The 23,154-nt window shown below is 38.1% G+C and overlaps 1 protein-coding gene across 1 annotated transcript in view; it reads left to right on the top strand.

The window, feature by feature from the left end:
- The window catches only part of LOC128992154 (regulating synaptic membrane exocytosis protein 2-like), a 79,056-nt gene that overhangs the window by 33,469 nt on the left and 22,433 nt on the right, over nucleotides 1-23,154 (top strand). Inside the window, exons 6-14 of the mRNA XM_054415592.1 lie at nucleotides 3,739-3,915; nucleotides 9,220-9,356; nucleotides 10,254-10,384; nucleotides 11,038-11,203; nucleotides 12,563-12,649; nucleotides 13,417-13,577; nucleotides 15,894-16,020; nucleotides 17,252-17,349; nucleotides 18,600-18,762. Of these exons, the coding sequence (XP_054271567.1) occupies nucleotides 3,739-3,915; nucleotides 9,220-9,356; nucleotides 10,254-10,384; nucleotides 11,038-11,203; nucleotides 12,563-12,649; nucleotides 13,417-13,577; nucleotides 15,894-16,020; nucleotides 17,252-17,349; nucleotides 18,600-18,762 (1,247 nt within the window). The remainder of the gene's footprint in view (nucleotides 1-3,738; nucleotides 3,916-9,219; nucleotides 9,357-10,253; nucleotides 10,385-11,037; nucleotides 11,204-12,562; nucleotides 12,650-13,416; nucleotides 13,578-15,893; nucleotides 16,021-17,251; nucleotides 17,350-18,599; nucleotides 18,763-23,154) is intronic.

Genomic DNA, 23,154 nt, shown 5'->3' with positions numbered 1-23,154 from the left:
AAAAAAATACTGTGCATTTGTAAAGGAAACTGCTATAGTTTGCTTTTTATGAAAATATAAAATAAATTTAGCAAATATATTTATTTTTTCCTATACTGTTAACATTTGATCAAAATACCCTTCCCTTCCCCGTAGTAGCAAACCTACTGTACTGTACTCGTTAAACCTATTGTCAATTACTGCATAAACATGACTTGGACATAGAAATATTTTAGTCAAAATCCTAACAGGAAATAAATTCGCTCAGGTTTACTGCGGTGGGGGAGTTATCTTCGGATGTAATCCGTCACTTTTACAAGCTCACTCGACTACGACAACCACACTGTGAGTGATCAAAGAGTTTGAAATGATCGTCCCGAGAAGACATTGATCGTTGACGTCAGACCACGCACTTACAGCGATGACGTCTTTCATGTCTGTCCTCCTTTCGGCGCAGTAATTGCATGGTAATGTGCAAGCAGGACTTTTCAAAAATCTGATAATAAAACTGTAATAGTTTGAGAAACATACGTCAGTCAGTGAATTTGCCAACTAGAAAAGTGCCTCGAAGAGGAGTAGGGCCTATTCTTATACTATCAGGAATATACAAACGAAACACGTACCGGTAATATCAATAACACACCCTGTTGAAAGAAATCTCGTTTTCGATTAAATTAATAATTAAAGAGCGCTGGCTGAAAAAATATTTTTTTATTACTCGATGGACCGATGATTTGGATTTTAACCAAAATTCGACTTTTTGTCTATGTGGTATGTTTTACATCGTGAACCAAATAACACAAACGTAATCCAGATTTTAACATTACCTACACCGTAGATGCAAAACTAATTATTCAATTGATTGGTAAATACAATTTTCCAACAATAACACTTAATTGTTGGCAATTCCAATATTCTGTAAACACAAAAGTATTTATAACGTGAAATAAACCAAATAATTGTATTGCAGAGGTGCAGAATCGCCCTTCCACAGTGGTTAGTTATGTAAGAAGATTTAGGTCAGAGATTACAGAAAACTGATACTAGACATCAGCACCATCTCTGTACCCAGCGGCGAACTACTAGCGTTGCAGTCATCCCGCCACATTCAAACTTGTGTTTCCAATAAGGTTCTAAAGTCGAAGTCTGCTGCATTATTTCCCACATTCTCTAATTTGCAGTACGATTTTGATCTGTACGAGTACGAGTACCTATAGATAAAACATACTGGAGTATGTTTTATCTATGCCCATAATGTTGAGGTTACGAGATAATAGTCGTAATACATTACAAAATGCCCTCATGGACAATTTCGTAATGAATTTAATTTCTTAACTCTGTTTTTCGAGGGACTGAGGGAGGCGTACATCTAATATATAAAATTCTCGTGTCACAGTGTTTGTCTGCAAACTCCTCCGGAACGACTTCACCGATCGTTATGAAATTTGGTGTGTAAATTCTGTAGGTATGCGAATCGGACGTAAACTATTTCCCGTTTCGAAATTCTTAAAAGGGCTCCGCCCCAGTGGCTCTGGAGTTTCCCATGTTAACCTTATGAGAAATGGAATTAATGAATCTTAACAGCTGTTTCAATTAAACAAGTTGGTTCTGTTCTTTGATGTTCAATAGCATTAAAGTTACAAGGATTACCAACAGGGTGCAGCACTATTATTTCTTTTACATTTATGACAACAGCTAATTTGCAACCAAAAGGTGAGTGAGCGTAGCGAACGAACTTCAACCTGGAGGCGAGTTAGCGTAGCGAACGAGCTAACCTGAAGGCAAGTGAGCGCAGCGAACGAGCTCCAACCTAAAGGTGAGTGAGCGTAGCGAACGAGCTCTAACTCAAAGGTGAGTGAGCGTAGCGAACGAACTTCAACCTGGAGGCGAGTTAGCGTAGCGAACGAGCTAACCTGAAGGCAAGTGAGCGCAGCGAACGAGCTCCAACCTAAAGGTGAGTGAGCGTAGCGAACGAGCTCCAACCCAAAGGTGAGTGAGCGTAGCGAACGAACTTCAACCAGGACGTGATTGAGCGATGCGAACGAGATCATCTTGAAAATTAAACGTAACGGTACTTTCTTTCCATCGGTCTGTCTTAGGGGAAACCTATAACTTAGGCGATACGAAGTTCGCCGGGTCAGCTAGTGTTCTTATAAAAATATATCTGGAGGAAATGTTGGTAAAAAGAGTGGTACTTTTAACAAGCTCACATGTGAATTTTCACGATTCGAACTGGCAACACTTGATTTCATCATTGATTTTGAAAAGTCAATATTTAATACAGTACACTTTCATAACAACGATGCTTTGTGAAATTATTTGAATCCACGAACACTGGTGACGCAGGACACAACCGGTTACCGGTACTGTACTACTCCAATTCAGTCTGGAACTGACTTGTCCTGTAGGTAGACTGGATGCAGACGCGAAGGTCTGGGTCTGACTGACTCTGAACCGAAATCGGAGCAAGATCAGATTGTAATGAAATGAAATGAAGTGATTAACAAAACAAGTAAGTAGTGATAACGATAATAGGAACCGATTTAACCCAACCGGAATCCGGAATACCGAATCGAATCGAATACTAATGGCGATGGCGGTGAATATGAACAACGTTATGTGCGGTGTTTGCGAAGTTTTGTGTTTTGTCGTTGAAATTTGTGAGGTGAATAAAATAAGATCTATTGGACCTCTTCGTTAAACGGCATTTTCAACAGAGAAACGAGAAACTATGTGGTTTTTGTAACATTTTACCCTTGATGAGTTTCCGTCCTTACAAGAAAAATAGGCCTATCCTATGGCTGTAAGAAGTGCGACCAAAAATGTGTGTTTATTGTGTAAAAGTGCCAAAAAATATACAAGGTTGTAACAAATTTAGGCCATAAAAAGTAGGCCTATTTGATGGAAAAAATATTTTAACCTGAAAGAACACTTGGAAGAATAAAGGGATCAGAAGCACAACATGACAACCGTGCTTACTTCAAATATCAAGCAAGTACAAGTAATAGCTGAATCACAGATCTTTGTAATATAATCTACACTTGGATGAGTTGTCCCATTTGACGTCTAGAAGCATTGATCTACCCATTGTTACTGGCCATTGCTTCCTTGTGCAGGTGAAAAGCCAATAAGCCAACTCATAAACACCAAAATATGACAACAGTCGCAAGTAACTGTTGGAGGGTGGGGGTTGGGGACAGTTTAATTACTTAACAAAGGATTTCAGCTCCTGATGATTTTAAGGTACGATGCAATTTTTAATCCAGGATCGTTATATCACACTTGAAAGGCAATGGCGGGAGGTGATAAACTACAACTCGAGGTATCACACCAGGAGAATCCACTTTTTAGGTTATCTTGCAGAATGTAATATGCTTAAAATAAGATATTCTTTCTCCAGAAGACTTCATTACTGTACTATTTCCAGACCTTCTCTGAGGTTTACATTCAACCTACCGACAGTAACTACAAGTCTGTGTTTTGTTAGATCAAAAGTTTGTTTAGCTTAGTATTTGAGACTTACACCTAATTTAATAATTCTATTCAATTTAATGCCACATTTTGTTCTAATTGTTATTGTTTACATTTTGATTTTTTCACTCAATTTCAAGGATCTGTGTGTTTAGAGATTGTAAGGGCGCTATCCATTCTGAACAATTTACCATCATTCTTTATGAACATTTTTGATCTTGTTCCTGAGAAATCAATTTTTTTCAATCGTCGTCTATTGTCTAATCAACAATACCTTTTTGTGTGCAGGTGACGAGGTTGTCGAGTGGAACGGGCGATCGTTGCAAGGCAAGAGCTACCAGGAAGTTACTGACATTATTGCCGAGTCCAAGCAAGAGCCGCAGGTGGAGCTGATAGTGACTCGGCTGCTGCCCAACAGACGTGGCCGCGGCCAATATCCCCCCTCCCCCACCACCTCCCACAAAGGTTAGGCTTGTTATATGTTGTGTGTAGGCCTTGGTAACCTATATGAAAGCAATGATTTCAAAAATAAATTTTGATATGGTAGTTTTGTATTCTTTGAAAGTTGGCCTCTTAGATGATTACCCTCATCAAATTAAATATGCCGTCATGTCATGAACTCCAAGGGTTTTTTTATGCAACATATTGTATTCAGGACAACGGAATGCATCCTACTACGCAATTTTTATTGTTACAGTATATCCAATTTATAATTTTTTCCAAAGTGTGATTAGGGATCTACTCAGTAAATATCACTATAACCATGGCAATTTACCTTTGACTATTAATTGAAAGAAGTAGACAACCTGTTCCCGATGAAAAAAAATGAACACGGCATAGTTGACGTAAGCTACCAACACAGAGCGCTGATATAAATGAACTAAACATTTTTCTTAAATACCTACGCCAACCTAAATTTACCAAGCCAAGCTATAAATATAACTCATATATATATATATAGCATTATAGTACCGGTAACTTCTAACTAACAGTGGCTAAATTTAGATTGATATATAGAACTTTAAACTGGAATAGATCCTGTGAATGGTTAATACAACTATGTTTTTTTATATACATTACAGCTGCTCCATGTAAATAGGATGTTTACTTCATTATACCGTACACAAGACAATTCGTTTGTCTACTGAAAAATGAGTGATTTGTATATTTTTCTGATATAGTTGGTAAAAAAAGCTTTAAAATGACACTTCATTTAAAGAAATTGGTCAAGAATTAAGGAAGCTATGGCCTACCGACAAAAAAGTACTTTAGAAATTATATAAAGAAATATATATAGATTTTAGGAAATTGACAGGAAAGCAGGCTTACCTTTAAATAAGTCCATAGAGACACATAACACATCACAAAATTAAAAGTAGAAATTTTCGTGGTCACTGACCACTTTTTCAACCACTGGAGATTGGAGAAAATCAGATTTTCTCCAATCTCCAGTGGTTGAAAAAGTGGTCAGTGACCACGAAAATTTCTACTTTTAATTTTGTGATGTGTTATGTGTCTCTATGGACTTATTTAAAGGTAAGCCTGCTTTCCTGTCAATTTCCTTAATAATTCCTGGCAAATGCCCTATCTTTTTATAATATATATAGATTGTTATTTAACATTTACTATCGACTTTCCAAGCTGATGCTTGGGTTGCGAAACTGTATTTGCTGACGACTCGGCTTATGTTTTGATCAACTGTGCAAGTGTATCAATTAATATTTTTGGAAGGCATGGTAGTCTTTGATCATTGTCATAGTTCGTTGAAGATTATCTCGTGGAATAATCCAATTAAGAAAGGTCACTGAGCTTAGGTACGATTCTTCCTGGTCACCACCTGAATGATTGATCAGGGCTGATTGTTTATGGAAGAATAATCAAAGCTGTAGGCTCTTAAACATTACTGCTCGAAACTCATCTTAGTATCAAAGTGATCTTAATCTGTCTTTGTAAAAGATTTGAGTAGGTAATTGGTTAACTGAAGGCTTCAAAATGTACATACTTATTTACTTTTGCATTGCTTGTGTTATTTGTAATTTTAAGTGTTGTCTGTGCCTCACACCCAATTTGAATTTATGGGTGGATAGATTAACATAAAATATTAACTAAACATACCCTCTCGTAGATTTGTGAGAAACATTATGCATCAACCGTGGAGGAAATATAATTACATGTTTCTGCCCTGTAGCCTCTCAAACTCTCTCTCTCTCTCTCTCTATATATATATATATATATATATATATATAGTTCTGTTGTTTGCTAGGACTTATTTATGTTATCTAACTGAATTTAACATTTCAATTATTGCTTGCCATTTGCTACAATAACTATAAAGAGTAAAAGATTTACCCTAAGAAAATAAAACTGTTTGGTCTAACACATTGTAGCATCATAGACATGCAACACAATCAAATCAGACTTCAAGTTTTACAATATTTAACAAGCAAATGAGTAGGTTAAATAATTGGGATAGTGTAGAACCGAACAGTTCCACGACAGTCCCACCCGGGCAGACTCCGAGTCTCGCAGAGCAATCAACCTAACGTTAACGCGATGAAAAATTTCTGATTTTCCAAAAAAGTTACCCTATTGTGAGTATTGTATCAGATATGCGGGAGTATTTCTACTAAAAGCGGGAGAGCGGGAGTGGACATCAAAATGCCTCCCGCAAAATGCGGGAGAGTTGGAAGGTCTGTTTTTGTAGACCTACTCTATTTATTTGATATGATACTTGTGCCAATAAAACTGATGTTTGCACAGTACAAAACTAAAATTTTACGTTAAGATTGTGTTTAGTTTAGACACAAACAAACAAACTATATTTTAGACATTGAGGCACTTTTTTTTCAATTCCAATCTCATTGCCTACTGAAAAAATTTCTAAATTTAATTTATGGATGTATTTTTTCAGTAGTTGTAGTCGAAATAATACATTTTATTCTTGCCAAGTAGCTTAGATTAATTTTAGGCCTATCAAAGTCATATTTTAATATATTTTTAAAATAATATTGTAGGGTAGATATGTTTTAAACTCTAAATGCATGTTTTTCTGTTAATGTAAAAGCTTATTCTATCACAAAAGGTTAAATTAAATGAATTGTCTCTTGTATTAAGATTTAAGGTGCCGGTAGTAAAAAAAAATGTATACACGATTCATACTTTTTTGTACATTTAATTGGGTATATTTCAATGGCAAGGTGTTTATGTAAGAAAATAAGAAGAAATATAATATATGTTGCTTCAATTAATTTACTTTTCTATTCTAACTGCCCTTTAACTAATTTAACTTTAAAACTGTGTCTTGGTTTTGTTTGAACAAAAACCATGAATGCTGTTTCCTTTTTACAAGACTTGCCAAATCATACTACGGTGTCAAGAAATCTTGTGGTAACAACATTATTCATATGTTGCTATTAACACTATATTATATCTATATGTGAACAGTATCGTTTCTCTTTGATAACCAATATCTTAGATAATACAGTTAGTTAATCCATAATTTATTTGTTGTAAGAGCTACAAAGCATATTTATTGAGGCTCTACATATTGAAAGCTGCTTTTATTTGGCTCGCAAAAACTAGTTGTTTCTTTGCTAACATTTGCTGCTTTCAGATTCATCGTACTTTGCCATTCCTTACTCCCTCCCGTATGTTTTAAGTATTGTTCGCTACTCTATTCCTTACTGAAGTTCATTGCGCAGTAACCTTTAGTGTATTTTGCAGGTATCACCGTAGTTTCAATACCAGCAACTTCTCTTAACCTTGACTAACGCTGCTTTTCTTTTTCAGCATTCCAAATAATTCCATGTTTAAATAAGGATTCATTGGATTCAGTTTGTGTTGTATACTTGCTGCTTGATTGGCTGGATTGTGACATTTGATTTAACGCTGTTGTACAAAACTGTTTTCCTTGAATGCTTTAATTGTATATTTACAAAAAGTAATACTTGTAGGAAATTTTGGAATTGTTACTGTATACAGGAATCTAACAAACTTGACACTTGGTCTTGAATAAGTTCTTCATAAGTTTGTCGAAATTATATTTAAGGTAAACGCTGTAAATTCTTCTCATTAAATTCACTATATCTTTTGTTACATTTTCAAATAATAACTAAATTAGTTCAGTTAAATCAAACTCGTACTTTAATGTAAACAGAAAAACTAATACAAACAAAACAAATACAAAATAACAGGTGATCATTAATTCACATACACATATGGTCAAGTCAGTACATCAGTTAAACACATCAATTCTCCCCTCTGAAATGTTTTGGTAACGTTATTTCGCATTTGAGTAGTTGTTCAACATGACGCCTCCAGACAGTTCCATCGTCCATTTGTACTTTATACAGAAGGTTGCTTTCCCTTTCCAATATTCTTCCAAAACACCACTTGTCTTTTGAGTTTGAATAATTTCTCGCTTTTTATCTGTCTCCCTCCTTAAAATATCTTGTTGCTTGCTTCACATGTTCAGTTTCTTGTTTACGTGTAGGATGTAAAAGAGCTATGTGTGTTCGAATCTTCCTGCCAAACATCAAGGAGTATGCATCACAGCCAGATGAATTTGAGGTTTGACAAAACTGCATAAGCATTCTGAAGAGTTTGAAGTCTATCTTTCTGCCTTCTTCAACTGTCCTTTTAATACAGCTCGTGCTTTCTTTAGATTATTCAACTCTTGTCCGTCCATTCTTCATTTTTCTTGTCGCGAATGTTACATTTTCAAATAATAAGTTAATTAAATTAGTTCAGTTAATTCAAACTCATACTTTAATGTAAACAGAAAAACTAATACAAACAAAACAAATACAAAATAACAGGTGATCATTAATTCACATACACATATGGTCTTAAGTCAGTACATCAGTTAAACACATCATCTTTCAATTATTGAACGTATTAGTGCAGTAGTAGAAACTTGTTTCTTGTCCGTGCTGGTGCCCAGGCCTGTGCTTTGCAAGTGATACGCTTTGGGCTCAAGAGACAATTGCACCCCTCTCTACTTACTTTGTGTGGTAATCTTTCTCTTATTTACGCCCCAACAAACCGTAAACCTCTTGATTCCCTGGGCCCGAGCCCATTTATTAAAGCGGCCCTTCTGGTGCCTTGATTGACATTGGATGAGTTTAAATAATTAGAAAAATGAACCGTCCTGATAGAAGGAATCTTTCTGAACACTGTGATTGGTAGCGTGCTTTGTTCGAGACCAGATTGATTTACTATCTCAACGCAGTCACCAATGGTTCATGTCTCCTACACAGCAACAACACTTCACTGTCTTTAAGTGTCCGACCAATTTGGTGCACCGACCAGTAGAGATGATGACGGGTTGTTGAAATTTTTACAAACAGTCACAGTAAACGTTGTAACTACCAACATCATCTATTTACCCTTGAAAAACTTGTATTTTCTTGTAGGGTTAGAAAATTCTTCTTAATGTTTTATCTGAAAATCAGTTTTTCAGTCAGTTCTAAAACAATATCCTAACCATTCTGCGTTTTATCCCTAAAAAATGTGTTGCTACTCAAGTTGTTAGCGTCTCGGACTTTGATTCAAGAGGAACAGGTTTGATTAATGCTTGTTCACTAAATCTTGGATGATTTTCCCTTCAATCGTTTTAGTTTCATGCATATACAAATTGCCACCGGTTTGTGCAATAACATAAATAAAATAAACAGAAATTTAACCCTTGCTGGGATACAAGTGTCATGTTTGTTGGATTTTGCTTTCCCTGTTTGACTGTTTGGTGTAACCGCTGAGATGTTGTTTCAGACACCTACGAAGGCGGAGGTCGCAAAGACAAGCCGAGTGTGTTGGTCACTTCCCCCGGGTCACCGGAGCTACATGCCTCCTCCAGGTCACACCGCATGCCTGCCTTCACCAACAGCAGCGTCGGCGGCCGCATACAGGTATGTGTTTCATCCGTGATTTAAATGTTCTCTTTATTTCTTATTTTGGTGTTCATCTACGTTTTTGGATTTTTTTTTAGTTTTTTGTAAGGGAATAGTCCAGAGCCTGGTTTGTTATTATTTAACATCAACCTTTTGTTATTAATTATTGATGAAGCTCTATCTGGCTGCCACCAAGACCCTAGCCAGATAAGGATTTGGCCAGATAAATTAACCTATTATTATAAAAAAAAGGGATTCCTGTCATTGGTCTAAACATCCCTACAGAATGGTCATGCTTCAGCTCAAATTGAATTTTGTTTAGCATATACTGTACTCATACAAGTTAACTGGTTTTATTGATTCCTCAATCCTCTTCAATAAAATTGTCAACATACCTCTTTGTTAAAAATTTGTTTTTGGTGATGGTAGTTTTGTTTAGTTTTTGGGACTATTGCAGAATCTTTTCATTACAATTAGCGAACAAAGTTTTTACATTTTTATAGGATCTGGAATCCGACCTCTGCTTATGTTTTTTAAAGTACCCTAAACATAACTGAAATAGTATTCAAACTCAGCCAAAGCTGGAAAATCACAAAAAAATATAGACAACTTTATATAGCATAAGTACAAAATTAAAAAACAATCCTGAAAGAAAACCATAGATAGGCCTAGTTCAAATAACAAAAGCAAACATATAGACATGTCAGCATAAGATGGTGGCTCCAAATTGGGATATCGTTTGGAGCTGTGGCTTGTAGGGAAGTAGGGGAGTGAGAGTTTACAAAACCATGGATGTGAGCGCTAAATCATAGACTTGAGCTAAGTATACTCTACAGCACCGGGTCATATCTCCGTCCGGCCAATGGTATTGTCTAAGAGTATATTTTCACGTAGTTATATATTGTTGTATCACAGGTGAAGCTGTGGTTTGACTCGGGTGCGCTACAGCTGGTAGTGACACTAGTGTGTGCGGCTGGTCTGATGCCCCGGAGTAACGGACAGCCTCGCAACCCCTACGCCAAACTCTTCCTCCTACCTGATAGAAGGTATGAATTTGTATCGAACAGTAGAACCTCTTTCAACCAAAACTCGTGTCAAAAATAACGATACATTAAAATAAAAACACTGGATGAACAAAGAAAGTCATGTGACCAAACAAAGAGATGTGGCTCAGGGATCAGGGTTAAGATATTTACGCTCTATAAACTATAAACACTATCCCCCTACGGTAAGATGAAACAGCTGGACATTCTGAATTTTAAATTAGAAAAGTAAACAAAACAGGTAATCAAGTGCTTTATCGCGTTTCTTTTGAGTTTCATGGTTTGAATTGAAAATCTAAAGCTAGTTTGTAAATCTGCACACCCAGATGTGTGATGCAAGTTATGTAGGCGTATGTTAGTCTTCAAACAAAAAAGCCTTATCGGGAAGAAACTTGCCATGTAGAGTATTAAATATATATAAATTTGTCAATGTTATCGTTATCGTTTTGAGGTAGTTTATTGCTTATTTGAAGAAAAGTTTCCATAGGATCTTGGAACTTAGCTTGGATCTTTATTAATATTATTGTATAAAACTCATGAGCTAGCGGTTACTCTGATTTAGGACATGTTAGAGTGTTCAGTCCCTGGTAATCCACAAAATGTTAGAGTTTTCAACCAGTATTTTGTACATAATTAATCATTTGTGTGTGTTTCAGTGAAAAATCTAAAAGAAGAACAAAAACATTAGCAAATACAAACGACCCAAAGTGGAATCAGAGTTTTGTCTACTCGTCGATCAGAAGAGCGGATTTGAAACTCAGAATAGTAGAGATCACGGTGTGGGACTATGTGCACTATGGGACCAACCATTTCCTGGGAGAGGTGGGTTCACTCGTGTTTTAGGAATTATTCAGAAGAAATAATCTCCGGAAAAGGCCAACATTAGGATGGGATATCAATGATTTTTTATATCAGCTAACTTACCTAAGAAAAGAGGTCCAGGTTGTTAAAAACACAGATAAAAAGTTCACAAAACAATAAATTTGATATTTCATCCCAACAAGGAGATTCTTCAGAAGAAAACTTTGAATACAATTACCCTTATTATTTGACAATTACACAATTACAATTAGAGTTATTATTTGACAATTAAGTTATTATACAATTACTTATTATTTGAATACATCTATTCCCTCTTAATATATTCCTAAGCAAAGGGCTTTTACAAAAAAAAACCCCCAATGTTATGTTTTGCGACCTTTTATTGCATATCTATCCTTTGGATTATAATTTTCTCTAGCTCAACCCTCAAAATAGCAAACTTTTCAATATAATTCCTTATTTAGTCACTAGCTTTCTTTAAAAATATTACTCATTCTCCGATAGCCATTACCAACTAACTGCCTCCGTTTCTGATCCTGTACATACTCTTGATTGGCTCACAACATTCGGACATCTTTAGGTATTTCATCTTTCCATTTTTTTTTTCGTCCAGAGGGTCTTTTTACATCATTGGTTTCTTATCATGTCCGTTTTACTATATCTTATCACATGTCCCTCCTCTCTTTGGGATCATCTTTTTTTCAGTCTGTTTTAGTTTTTCAACATCATCATCTTGTCTGTTTTTTGCTTCAGCAACTGCGTCTGGTGCTTGAAACAGATTCCTTCGTTCCCTTTTATGCTTGATTCTCGATTCTCTATCTAATTTTGTTGATACAAAGATATTACTGGTACTGTATGTATAATTTATTTTTAAATATCACTAGGTTTTCTCCATTCCTATATCTCAAAACTAAATACCAATTAGTGTCAAAGTTTGTTATTCAATCTAATATAATGTAATGCCATGATGTATCAGTTCAGTACAGTCAAATTTCATTATGTTGGGTGTTTATGCTCATATAATGAACAGAAAAACATTTTTCACTGTAAGCTATTATATGTTCATTAAATGCATTTTCAATAGTACAGTATAGTACTGATTAAATACACTCTACATAATCAGGAAATACAATTTACCTTGTCCTTTTTTAAATTAAATTCTATTCTATTGTGTTTCGAGTTTCGATAGTAAGCAAAATTTTGTTTGCATAAGTAAATACAGTGCTCTGACTGTGCTAAAACCAACCGATTCTAAATCAAATTTTAAAATGCACCTTAATCAACAACAATAGAAAATTTTTCAACAGGTTCCAACATTTTAGAGCAGTTTATCTTAGAGATTTTTCAATTTTGTTATAGGTTATGGTAGAACTGAGTGTGGCACTTCTGGACAACGAACCTGAGTGGTTTCATCTTAGTCCACACGAAGAAGTTCTAATACCACATGTGAGTATTAACTTTACTGTGGATTATCTCAATTCATTAATTATGTTTCTGAGTTAGATTTTAGATTAGACGCTGACACTCGGTGTAAAGGTGAAGAATGGGAAGATTACTGAAGGATGAGTCTTGATTGAGATTATAGTTCTGTTTCTGACCAAGATGGTTCTGATTCTTTAGCCTGGACCATTTATAAAAACCCCAATGTAGCTGGGTCCAGTTTTGAACCATCAAAACACTTTGGACCTCTCTCAGGATTAAATCAACAACCTTAGTTCTTAGAAACATTTTCAATATTTTCATCTTTATTTTGGATATTGATCTTAAAGCTGTCAAATAGGCTGTATTCTTTAGAGACTAAAAGATTGATTGATTATACAATAGTTTTTAAATAATAGTCCCTGTTTTATTGAAGACAAATATTGAATTGAATTTGTCAGTCACGATAAGCGAATAGCGTGTACTTGTGGACCACAAGTATATACATGAGCTTCTAGCCCAATTAGTATATATACACGAGAAATCTAAATTTTCATTAATCTATTCATGATCCTATTTCTTGTTTTTCAAAATTGCCGTTAGATCAAATCGACACTAGTCCAATTCAATAACCAAAAAAACCTAAAATCAATTATGAAAGTAGCGCTTTGGTTACATTCAGAGTTAGATTGACAAACAGGCGCTCTATACTTTTTTACAAAACTGTTATGCCTGAAAAAATGTCAATCAGTAGGAACATTTTATTAATTTAAACATCTGGAAATTTTACGCAGGCGGTTGAGGATGTTGACATTGCTCTGACGCCCACTGACCACCTGTCGCCACCGAGCACGACGTCACGCCTCTCGGACTCCGACCCCTCTGACCTGGACGACACACGGGAGAGGAGAGTAGCGGACGGAGCCTCTGTCAGCAGTCTCGGTAGCTCTGCCAGGTAAGAGGAACAAGAAATACAAATTGTTTGAGATATTATTGCGGACATTTTTTATTACACAGGGTGTCTAGTAGTCGGGAAAATCGGGAAAGTCGGGAATTAATATTGAATTTCAAAATGGTCTTGAAAAGTCGGGATTTAGTCTTAAATTTGATTTCAAAGTCGGAAATTTTCATGATTTTGCCGCGATCTTCGTCTTGCGTTTACGTAACCGCAAAAGCCAATGATGATGTCTACACGGCCTCGGGAAATGTTCACGATTTTGCCGCGATAGTGGACGACGACGATGACGTTTCCGAAACCACGAGAGACGACGATGACGTTTCTGTGACAGCGGACGACGACGATGGCGTTTCCGTGACTGCGGGAGACGACGATGACGTTTCCGTGACCGCGGGAGACGACGATGATATCTGCTCGGCCGCGGGAAATGTTCATGATTTTGTCACGATCGCGGACGACGACGATGACGTTTCCGTGACCGCCAGAGATGACGATGACGTTTCCGTGACCGCGGGAGACGACGATGATGTCTACACGGCCGCGGGAAATGTTCATGATTTTGCCGTGATCGCGGACGATGACGATAACGTTTCCGTGACCGCGGGAGATGACGATGACGTTTCTGTGACCGCGGGAGATGACGATGACGTTTCCGTGACCGCGGGAGACGACGATGATGTCTAAACAGCTGCGGGAAATGTTCATGATTTTGCCGCGATCGTGGACGACGACGATGACGTTTCCGTGACTGCGGGAGACGACGATGATGTCTACACGGCCGCGGGAAATGTCCATGATTTTGCCGTGATCGCGGATGATGACGATAACGTTTCCGTGACCGCGGGAAATGACGGTGATGTCTAAACAGCCGCGGGAAATTTTCATGATTTTGCCGCGATCGCGGACTATGACGATGAAGTTTCCGTGACCGCGGGAGATGACGACGATGTTTCCGTGACCGCGGGAGACGACGATGATATCTGCTCGGCCGCGGGAAATGTTCATGATTTTGCTGCGATCGAGGGAGATGACGATGACGTTTCCGTTACCGCGGGAGACGACGATGATATCTGCTCGGCCGCGGGAAATGTTCATGATTTTGTCGCGATTGCGGACGACGACGATGACGTTTCCGTGACCGCGGGAGATGACGATGACGTTTCCGTGACCGCGGGAGACGACGATGACGTTTCCGTGACCGCGGGAGACGACCATGACGTTTCCGTGCCTGCGGGAGACGACGATGATGTCCACACGGCCGCGGAAAATGTTCATGATTTTGCCGCGATCGCGGACGATGACGTTTCTGAGACCTCGGGAGACGACGATGATGTCATTGATGTCTACAAGGCCGCGGGAAATGTTCATGATTTTGCCGTGATTACGTTTCTGTAACCGCTGCAGTCAATGATGATGTCTAAACGTACGGTACGTGGAAGATTTCATGATAAAAAAACCAAATTTGCTATTTAGAACTGTTTATTGCTGCATTATTTCTTTACTTGAAAACACCACATTATCATAATAGTACTTTATGACAAAGACAGGGGTTGGTGTAGTATTATTCAGAAAATTTGGTTAAGCTATAAAAATTGTTATCGGTATCAAGAATCGAGAATCGATACATTTTGGTATCAACACCCACTAATTGTTGAAAAAACTAGTCTTGAAAAATTTGGAATTAGTCTTGAAAAGTCTGGAATTAGTCTTGAATTTTGTAATGGAAATAAACTAGACACCCTGATTACAATTAGAGAAAAAAAGTTTTCCTGACATTTGGGATCTGCATTGCGATCCCATCCTCAGGTAAGAAAGCACTTAAAACATAACAAAATTAGTAACCAAACCTAGCCAAGAAAAATTACGCAAAACTGAAAAAAACAAACCGAGGAGGCAAAACAAGGAACATCAAATAGGAAAACAATCAAATTCATTCATTTTGAGAGATGGGTCTCGCTTGAGCCATCTTTGAGTCATCTTGTGTTGGCATGACCATTGTGTGCTGGTGCTCTCATTCTCCAATAGGAAATAATTTGAATTAATTTTAGGGCCTAAGGCATTTTAGAGGACCATGATTACTTTACATTACTTTCATACATTACTTTACCACAGTTCAGACCTTAAGCACGAGACCAATATTACAGATCTCTGAAACAGTTTCAATTTTTCAATAGCACATAAATTGGATTAAAAAAAACTACTGCAAACTAAATATCACATCACATTATGTTTCTGCATCCTGAACACTTTTTACAATTGAAACATAAAATCTCAAACTGAATGATGAGTCTAATAAAGACATGTGTTTTCTAGCCCTCCTCCTGACGTAGAGATGGCAGAGAGACATCGGTCACGTCGAGACATGTCGCCGCAAGGGAGAAAACGAGCCACCGTCGTTCAAGTTAAACCTCACACACTCCCCTACGACTCACAAAGAAGAGTAAGCCTTATTCTTTAGACAAATTTAGTTTTTAAGTTACCTGAAAATACTGTTCAATCTTAAAACAATGTAGCCTTCACGTATTACAGAAATATAAGGTTTGAATTAGAATGGAACTTCAGTCATAGTTAAGCCACTCTGCACAATCGTCTGTATCATCTGTCCTTCCCAGGAGAAACCTGCTGACGACTTATATCTTCTGGTTTTTAGCGAATTTCCCATATAGGGAATAAGCTATTACCGTAGTACTCATGGTAAGACCTGGACGCGGGACCGATTTTTTTTTCGTTTTGAGGTCCCTAGAGGCCAAAAACACCATCCGTTCAAATTCATATATATATATATATATATATTTATATATTTATATATATATATATATATATGTGTCCGTCAGCACGATAACTCGAGCAAAAATGATCCGATTTTGATGAAATTTGGTACAAACGTGTAAACCTACGTCTATTCGAACGAGTTCGCGATCCAGCATGATCGGACCATGGGAACGGGTGTTTACGGGGGGTTTTATGGGGTAAAAATAGGTTTTTCCCAATTTTGACCCAAAAAACATAAAATTTAGCAATTAATTTCCAAACCATTTTGTAGAGCTTCAAAAAACAAATAATTTAGTATATTGAAGCGTTATTATGCGCCTAATGGTTACGGAGAAAATTCCAAAAAATTGTAAATTTAAAATTCCCATGTTATTCTTATGGAGAAAATGAAAACTGTTGTAGTTTCCCTACTTGTTTAGGGATATATTGATAAAATTTGGCAAATTTATTTATTTCATCCTATACTATTGACATATGGTCAAAAACACTTTTTACCTTCCCCGTAGCAGCAAACCTAAGCACTTGTTAAATCTAATGTTATTTAAATTGGGAATAAAAATATGTCTTATTTATAGAAATGTTTTAGTAAAAATGTAATCAGACAAGTTGAAATTCGCTTAGTCTGCAGGTTGGCTGCGGCGGGGGTATTTTAAATAGCTTTGTAATTTTGTCTATTTCTACGACTTTCAATTTTTTTTCGAAAAACAAAAAAAATACAAAAAATTCATAGGAATGTTAGCATTGTTTTACGAAGGGCCACAATTGACAAATGACATCTGGGAGACAAGTATTGACATGCACTAACTTGCATCAAGTGGCTTTACATATTTCTGACTTGTTCTGATAGGGACATATCTGATCCTTTTTTTTCAATCTAACACATTATTTGGTGTCTCTAGGGAGGCAGCAGTCAGAGATCCCACTCTGCTGCACCTCCTCTCGAAGGTCGGTCTCGCTCTAAGAGTCCTCACCGCAGCCTATCACCTCCTGAGTATCGGTAAGTAGTTGGAGGAATTATATAGATGGTGCCTGTAAGTGTTGGTTGGATATAGTCCTAAAACATATATTCTATGCTAAATACCTTTAGTAGTTTGGGTATTACTTATTTTGGGTCATAAGACCCATGGCTCCCAAAACTATTAATTCCCAAACTACTGTTTTAAGACTGAAGACGGAAAAAGGTAACCTATCATATTTTCGTACTAATCAGTCTTGATGGTAAGAATTTTACATGTAGTCTTGTTGATGATGTAAAAGTACTTCTTTTCATTCAGTTGACATACTCTAACAAAAACTACTTTGAACTTTGATAGTAGCCAACCCTTAATTTGAATATGTATACTGAAAAATATATAGGTTTAATGATATCAATAGAAAACCGATTACATTGACATGTTGGAAATATCTTTTGGAAAGTAAGGTGTTTCTCAAGTGGCTTGACTGACATCTTCATCTCCGCCTCGGCAAGTCACTGAGCTTTTCTCTTTAAAACAAGGAAGGACAAACCCTCGGGCAGTAACCTTCAACTGATATAGTTGACATTGGTATCCTCTATGACACTATTTGTGTTTGCAACCCAGCTAATGTAGATCTTTCACCAAAAATTCCAAAGTGACTTCCTAAATGTACCTCAGGTTTGAAACCACCCCAGACTTACATATGAAACAATCTGTAGGCTTCAGATTATCTGAAACTTAATATATGTTTGGATGTGCAATAACTGTTAAATTTAAATTTAAATAATTTATTGGTGAGCATTGTATGTGTTAGGCCTATTCAATAAAAAAAAAACAGGCATTTTTTGTTTACTTCCCGTATCTGTTCCCAAGACGGTTTCTGTTACCAAGACATTATTTTTCATATCATCAGCAACTTGCCGTTTTTTTACCCCTTGCTATTCTACTTTTAATGTGGCTTAACCTTCAGAACATTACCTACTCCTGATTTATGTTTTCTTGCTATTCTTACTTTTTATATTATTTTTTAAAATGAAGAAATATTCCGGTGAAAAACAATGACAGTTTAACAGTAGATTCTTACTTGTAAATATCATTTAGTCTGCTAAGACCTTCTGTTCTGTATCCTCTGATGAAATTTTTAACTTAAGACAAAAATTGCAGTGTGAGTCTAATAAGAAACGTATGGCAAAGTTGGGTAAGATTAGCTCACTGCAATCACAAAAATCGTAAAGATATTGCTATTGCTTTTGAAAGACTACTTTTTCACACAATTGGTTTTCAATTTCAGAGTATACCAGCCGAATGTAGTGCTTCCATCCCACGCGTATGTGCCTCGCTTTTCCTCCAGATCAGCCACCGCTACCCCGATGACGTCTCCCAAGAAACGTCAACTGCCTCAGATACCCCACACAGCAATGCTCAGAGAAGCTCTCCGCGAGAGAGTCACACAGGTCTGTTCTAATTTGTGAATTTTGAGTTACCACTCAACTCGAGATCGAGTATTTGGATAAAGTCAAGTACTCTCCCACCCCTAGAATTTTGTCAAATCGTAACATGAATCTTAAATTGATATTTTGTTTATTGAAGACGGAAGATAAGTACTTTGAGGTGATTTTAGATAAAGAATTAGGCCTACATTGAGTTGTGTAGTACTTGGGTTGGATGAGATTATACTTGTAGTTCCCGGACGAGATATTCCTTTCTGATTTTTCGGACGTTAACAAAAAAGGATTTTTCTTTCCTGCAACAAGAAAATCTTTTTTATATTGAAAAATCTTTAAATTGACCCAATTACAAACAAAATACATAATTAGCATTTATTAACACTGTTTTATTTCATCAAAACATTAATCCTTGATCGCAGAACTATCGTTATTGTTCCTCACAATCCCAGAGACATCTCTCGTAGTAATAGTTGCAAAATCGTGGACATCTCCAGCTAACGCAGGCGCTCAAGTTTGCTATTGCAGTAAAATGGCTAACATTTGTAACAAATTTGGTTCTGGCCTGGGTAAATTCTGCGTTTAATGTAATCCTGACCAAAGATCAATGATATTTTACCAGAAAATTTTCCAAAAACTTAGGACCTGTCTATTTATATATTTAACACATCTATTTCGGTGATAAAATGTAGTTGCTGTTGCAACTAGTTTCAGTTCACATGGAACAATCTTCAGGAATCAAATGGGGAAAATCATTGCTTCTTTGGAACATTATCATAAGGTTGTAAACCAGTACAGTAGACTCCCTCTCGTTCGGCCTCGGTTGGTTCGGCCTCCGGATGGTTCGGCCGGCCGCCTGGATAGAGTTTTTTTTTAATTGTGTATCTATAAAACGGAAGCAGATAAGAATCTGACTTCCGTTTTAGCTCTAGTTCACTGCACACGTGTTCACTGTTCAGTACAGTACCGGACGTTCGTGTGTGTACATTAGTTGTTGTGACTTTGCTTAGTGAACTGATTTAATTGTGTTTTGTTAACTGAACTTTAACTTATAAGTGACTGTACGTACTTTACATTATTATGAGTGCTAAACGAAAACGTACATTTGTGACAATGCAACAGCGGTTGCAAGCTCTAGAGAGAATAGACAAAGGTGAATCGGTCCAAAGTATTTGTACAGATTTGGGGGTTGGTAAAAGCACCGTGAATGACTGGCGTCGAAACCGAAAATCGATCGAGGATTTTTGTACGCAGATTGAATCGGAAAAAGCTCTTTCATCACGTTGCACTTTAAAAAAACCTAAAAATGAATTGGTGAACGATGCTCTTTGGGTGTGGTTTATGCAGGAACGAAGAAGGGGAACGCCGATCAGTGGCCCTATCTTAAAGGAGAAGGCGGTTATCTTACATGGGAAACTTGGTGAGGAGGGGGAATTTGTCGCAAGTGAGGGATGGCTTTCCCGTTGGAAAAAAAGACACGGGGTACATTTTCTTGGGGTGTGTGGCGAAAAGCTGTCGGCAGACCCTGCTGGTGCAGCTGAGTTTACAAAGAAATTTGAGCAAATTATTGCTGAGAATAACCTAAGCCCGGAACAGGTTTATAATATCGATGAAACAGGGCTGTACTATAAACTCTTGCCACGGAAAACATTTGCTGCAGCAACAGAAATGTCTGCCCCTGGGTTTAAGGTCAGTAAAGATAGGATCACAGTGGCACTTTGCTCCAATGCTTCGGGTACGCATAAATTGTAATCGGAAAATCAGCAAAACCGAGAGCATTCAAAAACTTGGACGTATCAAAACTACCAGTGTACTACCGGGCTCAGAAGTCTGCTTGGATGGACTCGTATTTGTTTAAAGAGTGGTTTATTAGTGAGTTCGTGCCTAAAGTAAAAAGTCGTTTGATGAGTTTAAAACTCCTTGTAAACGCACTTCTTGTTCTTGACAATGCGCCTACCCATCCGGATGAGTTAGAATGTGATGGCGAGTCTGGAATAAAACTGTACTATCTGCCCCCCAACGTAACAAGCCTCCAACCAACAGCCAATGGACCAAGGGGTAATAGAGTGCTTCAAGAGAAAGTATCGTCGAAAGCTTCTTTCAGAAGTTTTGTACAAACTGGATAGTGACGAAAACACAGATCTTATCAAAGTTTTAAAGACAATCATTACATTTTACATTTACATTTGTTGTCATGAGAGCCGAAGCCCCCTGACTGCTTACCCGGTACCTATCCTTCAGGACATACCCGGGCCCCATGATGTAGGCCGAAGCTTACGCATCAACCTTTAGCACATCATGGGCGGATGACTTAAGGTCATCAGGCTCGCCGGCTGCCGAAGCAGACCCTTCGGAAAGAGGGTTGCCCCTCAATCCTAACCAGGGATTCCGGCTGCTTGTTTAAGCGTCACTCCACCTGGGTTCCACTAGGTCGGAACCTAGAGGTCCATAGTAGAGCGCCCCGACGCATTTAGTGCAAGCAACACTCGGGACCTATCTAATCCCTGACAGGCAGAACCCGCCATCAATAGCCAGGAGGAAGGGGACCATCAGCACGCTGACGGGGGGAACCCCAACCTCCCATTTACACCGCTGCCCGATCGAGGCCTGACCCATTGCTGGGAACCAGAGATATCCAGAGCGATAGATCCCCAGATACCCCTGGCGGGCTCGGACCCAGCACCCGATCTACTTCATTTGCCCGTCAGACCCAACATCACTGCCAGGCCATCAGGGTTTCCCAAAAGGAGGCAGGTATAGAAGTGGGACCCACCCGGATGAACCTATCCACCAGAGGTGGCGACACCCTTGACTCAATTGAGGTTCCGGGAAGAACCCCCCACACTCAAGATAACCATACCGTCCGTGCTCAGAGACAGGGATAGGTTTGCATAAGTACCTACAAACCGTTGCCCTCACACTGCGGAAAGTTACGTTGCCCTTGAGTGTCCCCGTGAGCTGCGGGTACTTGCCCGTTTTCACCTCCAGGAAAGGTTACTTCCAAAGTCGAGGATTTGCCCACTGAATGCTGGTCGCACACAACAAGCAGGCCGAAGCCCAAAGAACCACAGACACAGGTAGGTTAGAGATTATGATGTACTTCCATCTCTCCTAGAGCTAAACACCCCTCCATCCTGGATAAAGGAATGTCACTGGGACCCGATGCCCAGTCGACCATGTCTGTGGCCAACTTGAAAATGCCGATACCAACACGGAGCATTTACCTCCCCTCTGGGGGCTAGGTATTTCACCTCCCAGGACGAGGCTACTTCCAAAGTCGAGGATATGCCTCACAAAATGTCAGTCGAACACAACAGGTAGGACTCAGTCACAACCACAGTTACAGGTAGATGAGGAGAGGCGGAATTAACGGCGTCACTGAGAGCTAAACACCCCCCCCCACCCTGAATGGAGGGAATGTCACTGGAGGCTCCCCCTAAGGGGCTGGCGCTTACCAGTCGTCCATAAAGACAATCAACATGAAGGACGTGATTTTCATGGTAGCGAAGGCCTATGACGAAGTACAACCTTCAACATTAGTTAAGTCGTGGAGAAAGGTATGGCCGAATGTTGAAGAAGTTGTTGCAAGTGAAGGCAATGTTGTTGATGTGCACAACCTTGAAAGTGAAGCAGACGACCAAGCTTACATCCTAAATAATTTACAGCAATTGCCTCACAGTGAAAATGTTGAGCTTGAAGATGTTTTGGAGTGGGTAACTGTCGAAAAGGAGGTGGACAATGAAATTTTGAACGACAAAGAAATCGCTTAATCAGTTTTACAGCGTCAAGAAACCCAAGAAGGAGAAGAAGAAGAAGGTGGCGACCGTGATGAGGACGACGAGTGTAAAATGAGTCACGCAGAGGGAATGGCAGCCCTGCAACTGGCTACAACCTACATCGAACAGCAGACGAGTTCTACAGCAGTTGACTTAATGCTTTTTAGAAAATGGCGTGACTATGCTAGAAAGAAATCAACTGAAGAAAAGGTACAGCGAAAAATTACTGATTTCTTTTAAACTTTGTCATTACAGTGCAGTACTGTAGTTTAAACATCATTCCTGTAAAATTTCAGTGTTGTGTGGATTCTTTTTTATTGTATTTAGGCCTACATTATTTATGTTTATTGTGTGTGAAATAAATGAATAATGTCAGTACAGTGTCAAGTGTTCAGTACGTGTTTTTAAACAATACCAACATTTCTGAGGGTAAGTTTAAAATCTACACTTAGCCTAAGCCTAGTCTTATTAATTAGGTTTAGTTTAGTGTATAGATCCCTTATACTGTACAGTAAGTCCATTTACGGCAGAAAAAGTAGTCTTCTTTATATATCATCGGTTAGTTCGGCCATTTTTTAGTTCGGCCGGTGGTTCGGTCCCGAGATGGCCGAACGAGAGGGAGTCT

Source organism: Macrosteles quadrilineatus, unplaced genomic scaffold (assembly GCF_028750875.1).
Source record: "Macrosteles quadrilineatus isolate MER2022 unplaced genomic scaffold, UCM_ALF_1.0 Scaffold_4__1_contigs__length_99947679, whole genome shotgun sequence".
NCBI classification, from domain to species: domain Eukaryota; kingdom Metazoa; phylum Arthropoda; class Insecta; order Hemiptera; family Cicadellidae; genus Macrosteles; species Macrosteles quadrilineatus.
The sequence above is the reverse complement of the archived record's forward strand: the minus strand, read 5'-3'. Positions and strand labels throughout refer to the sequence as shown.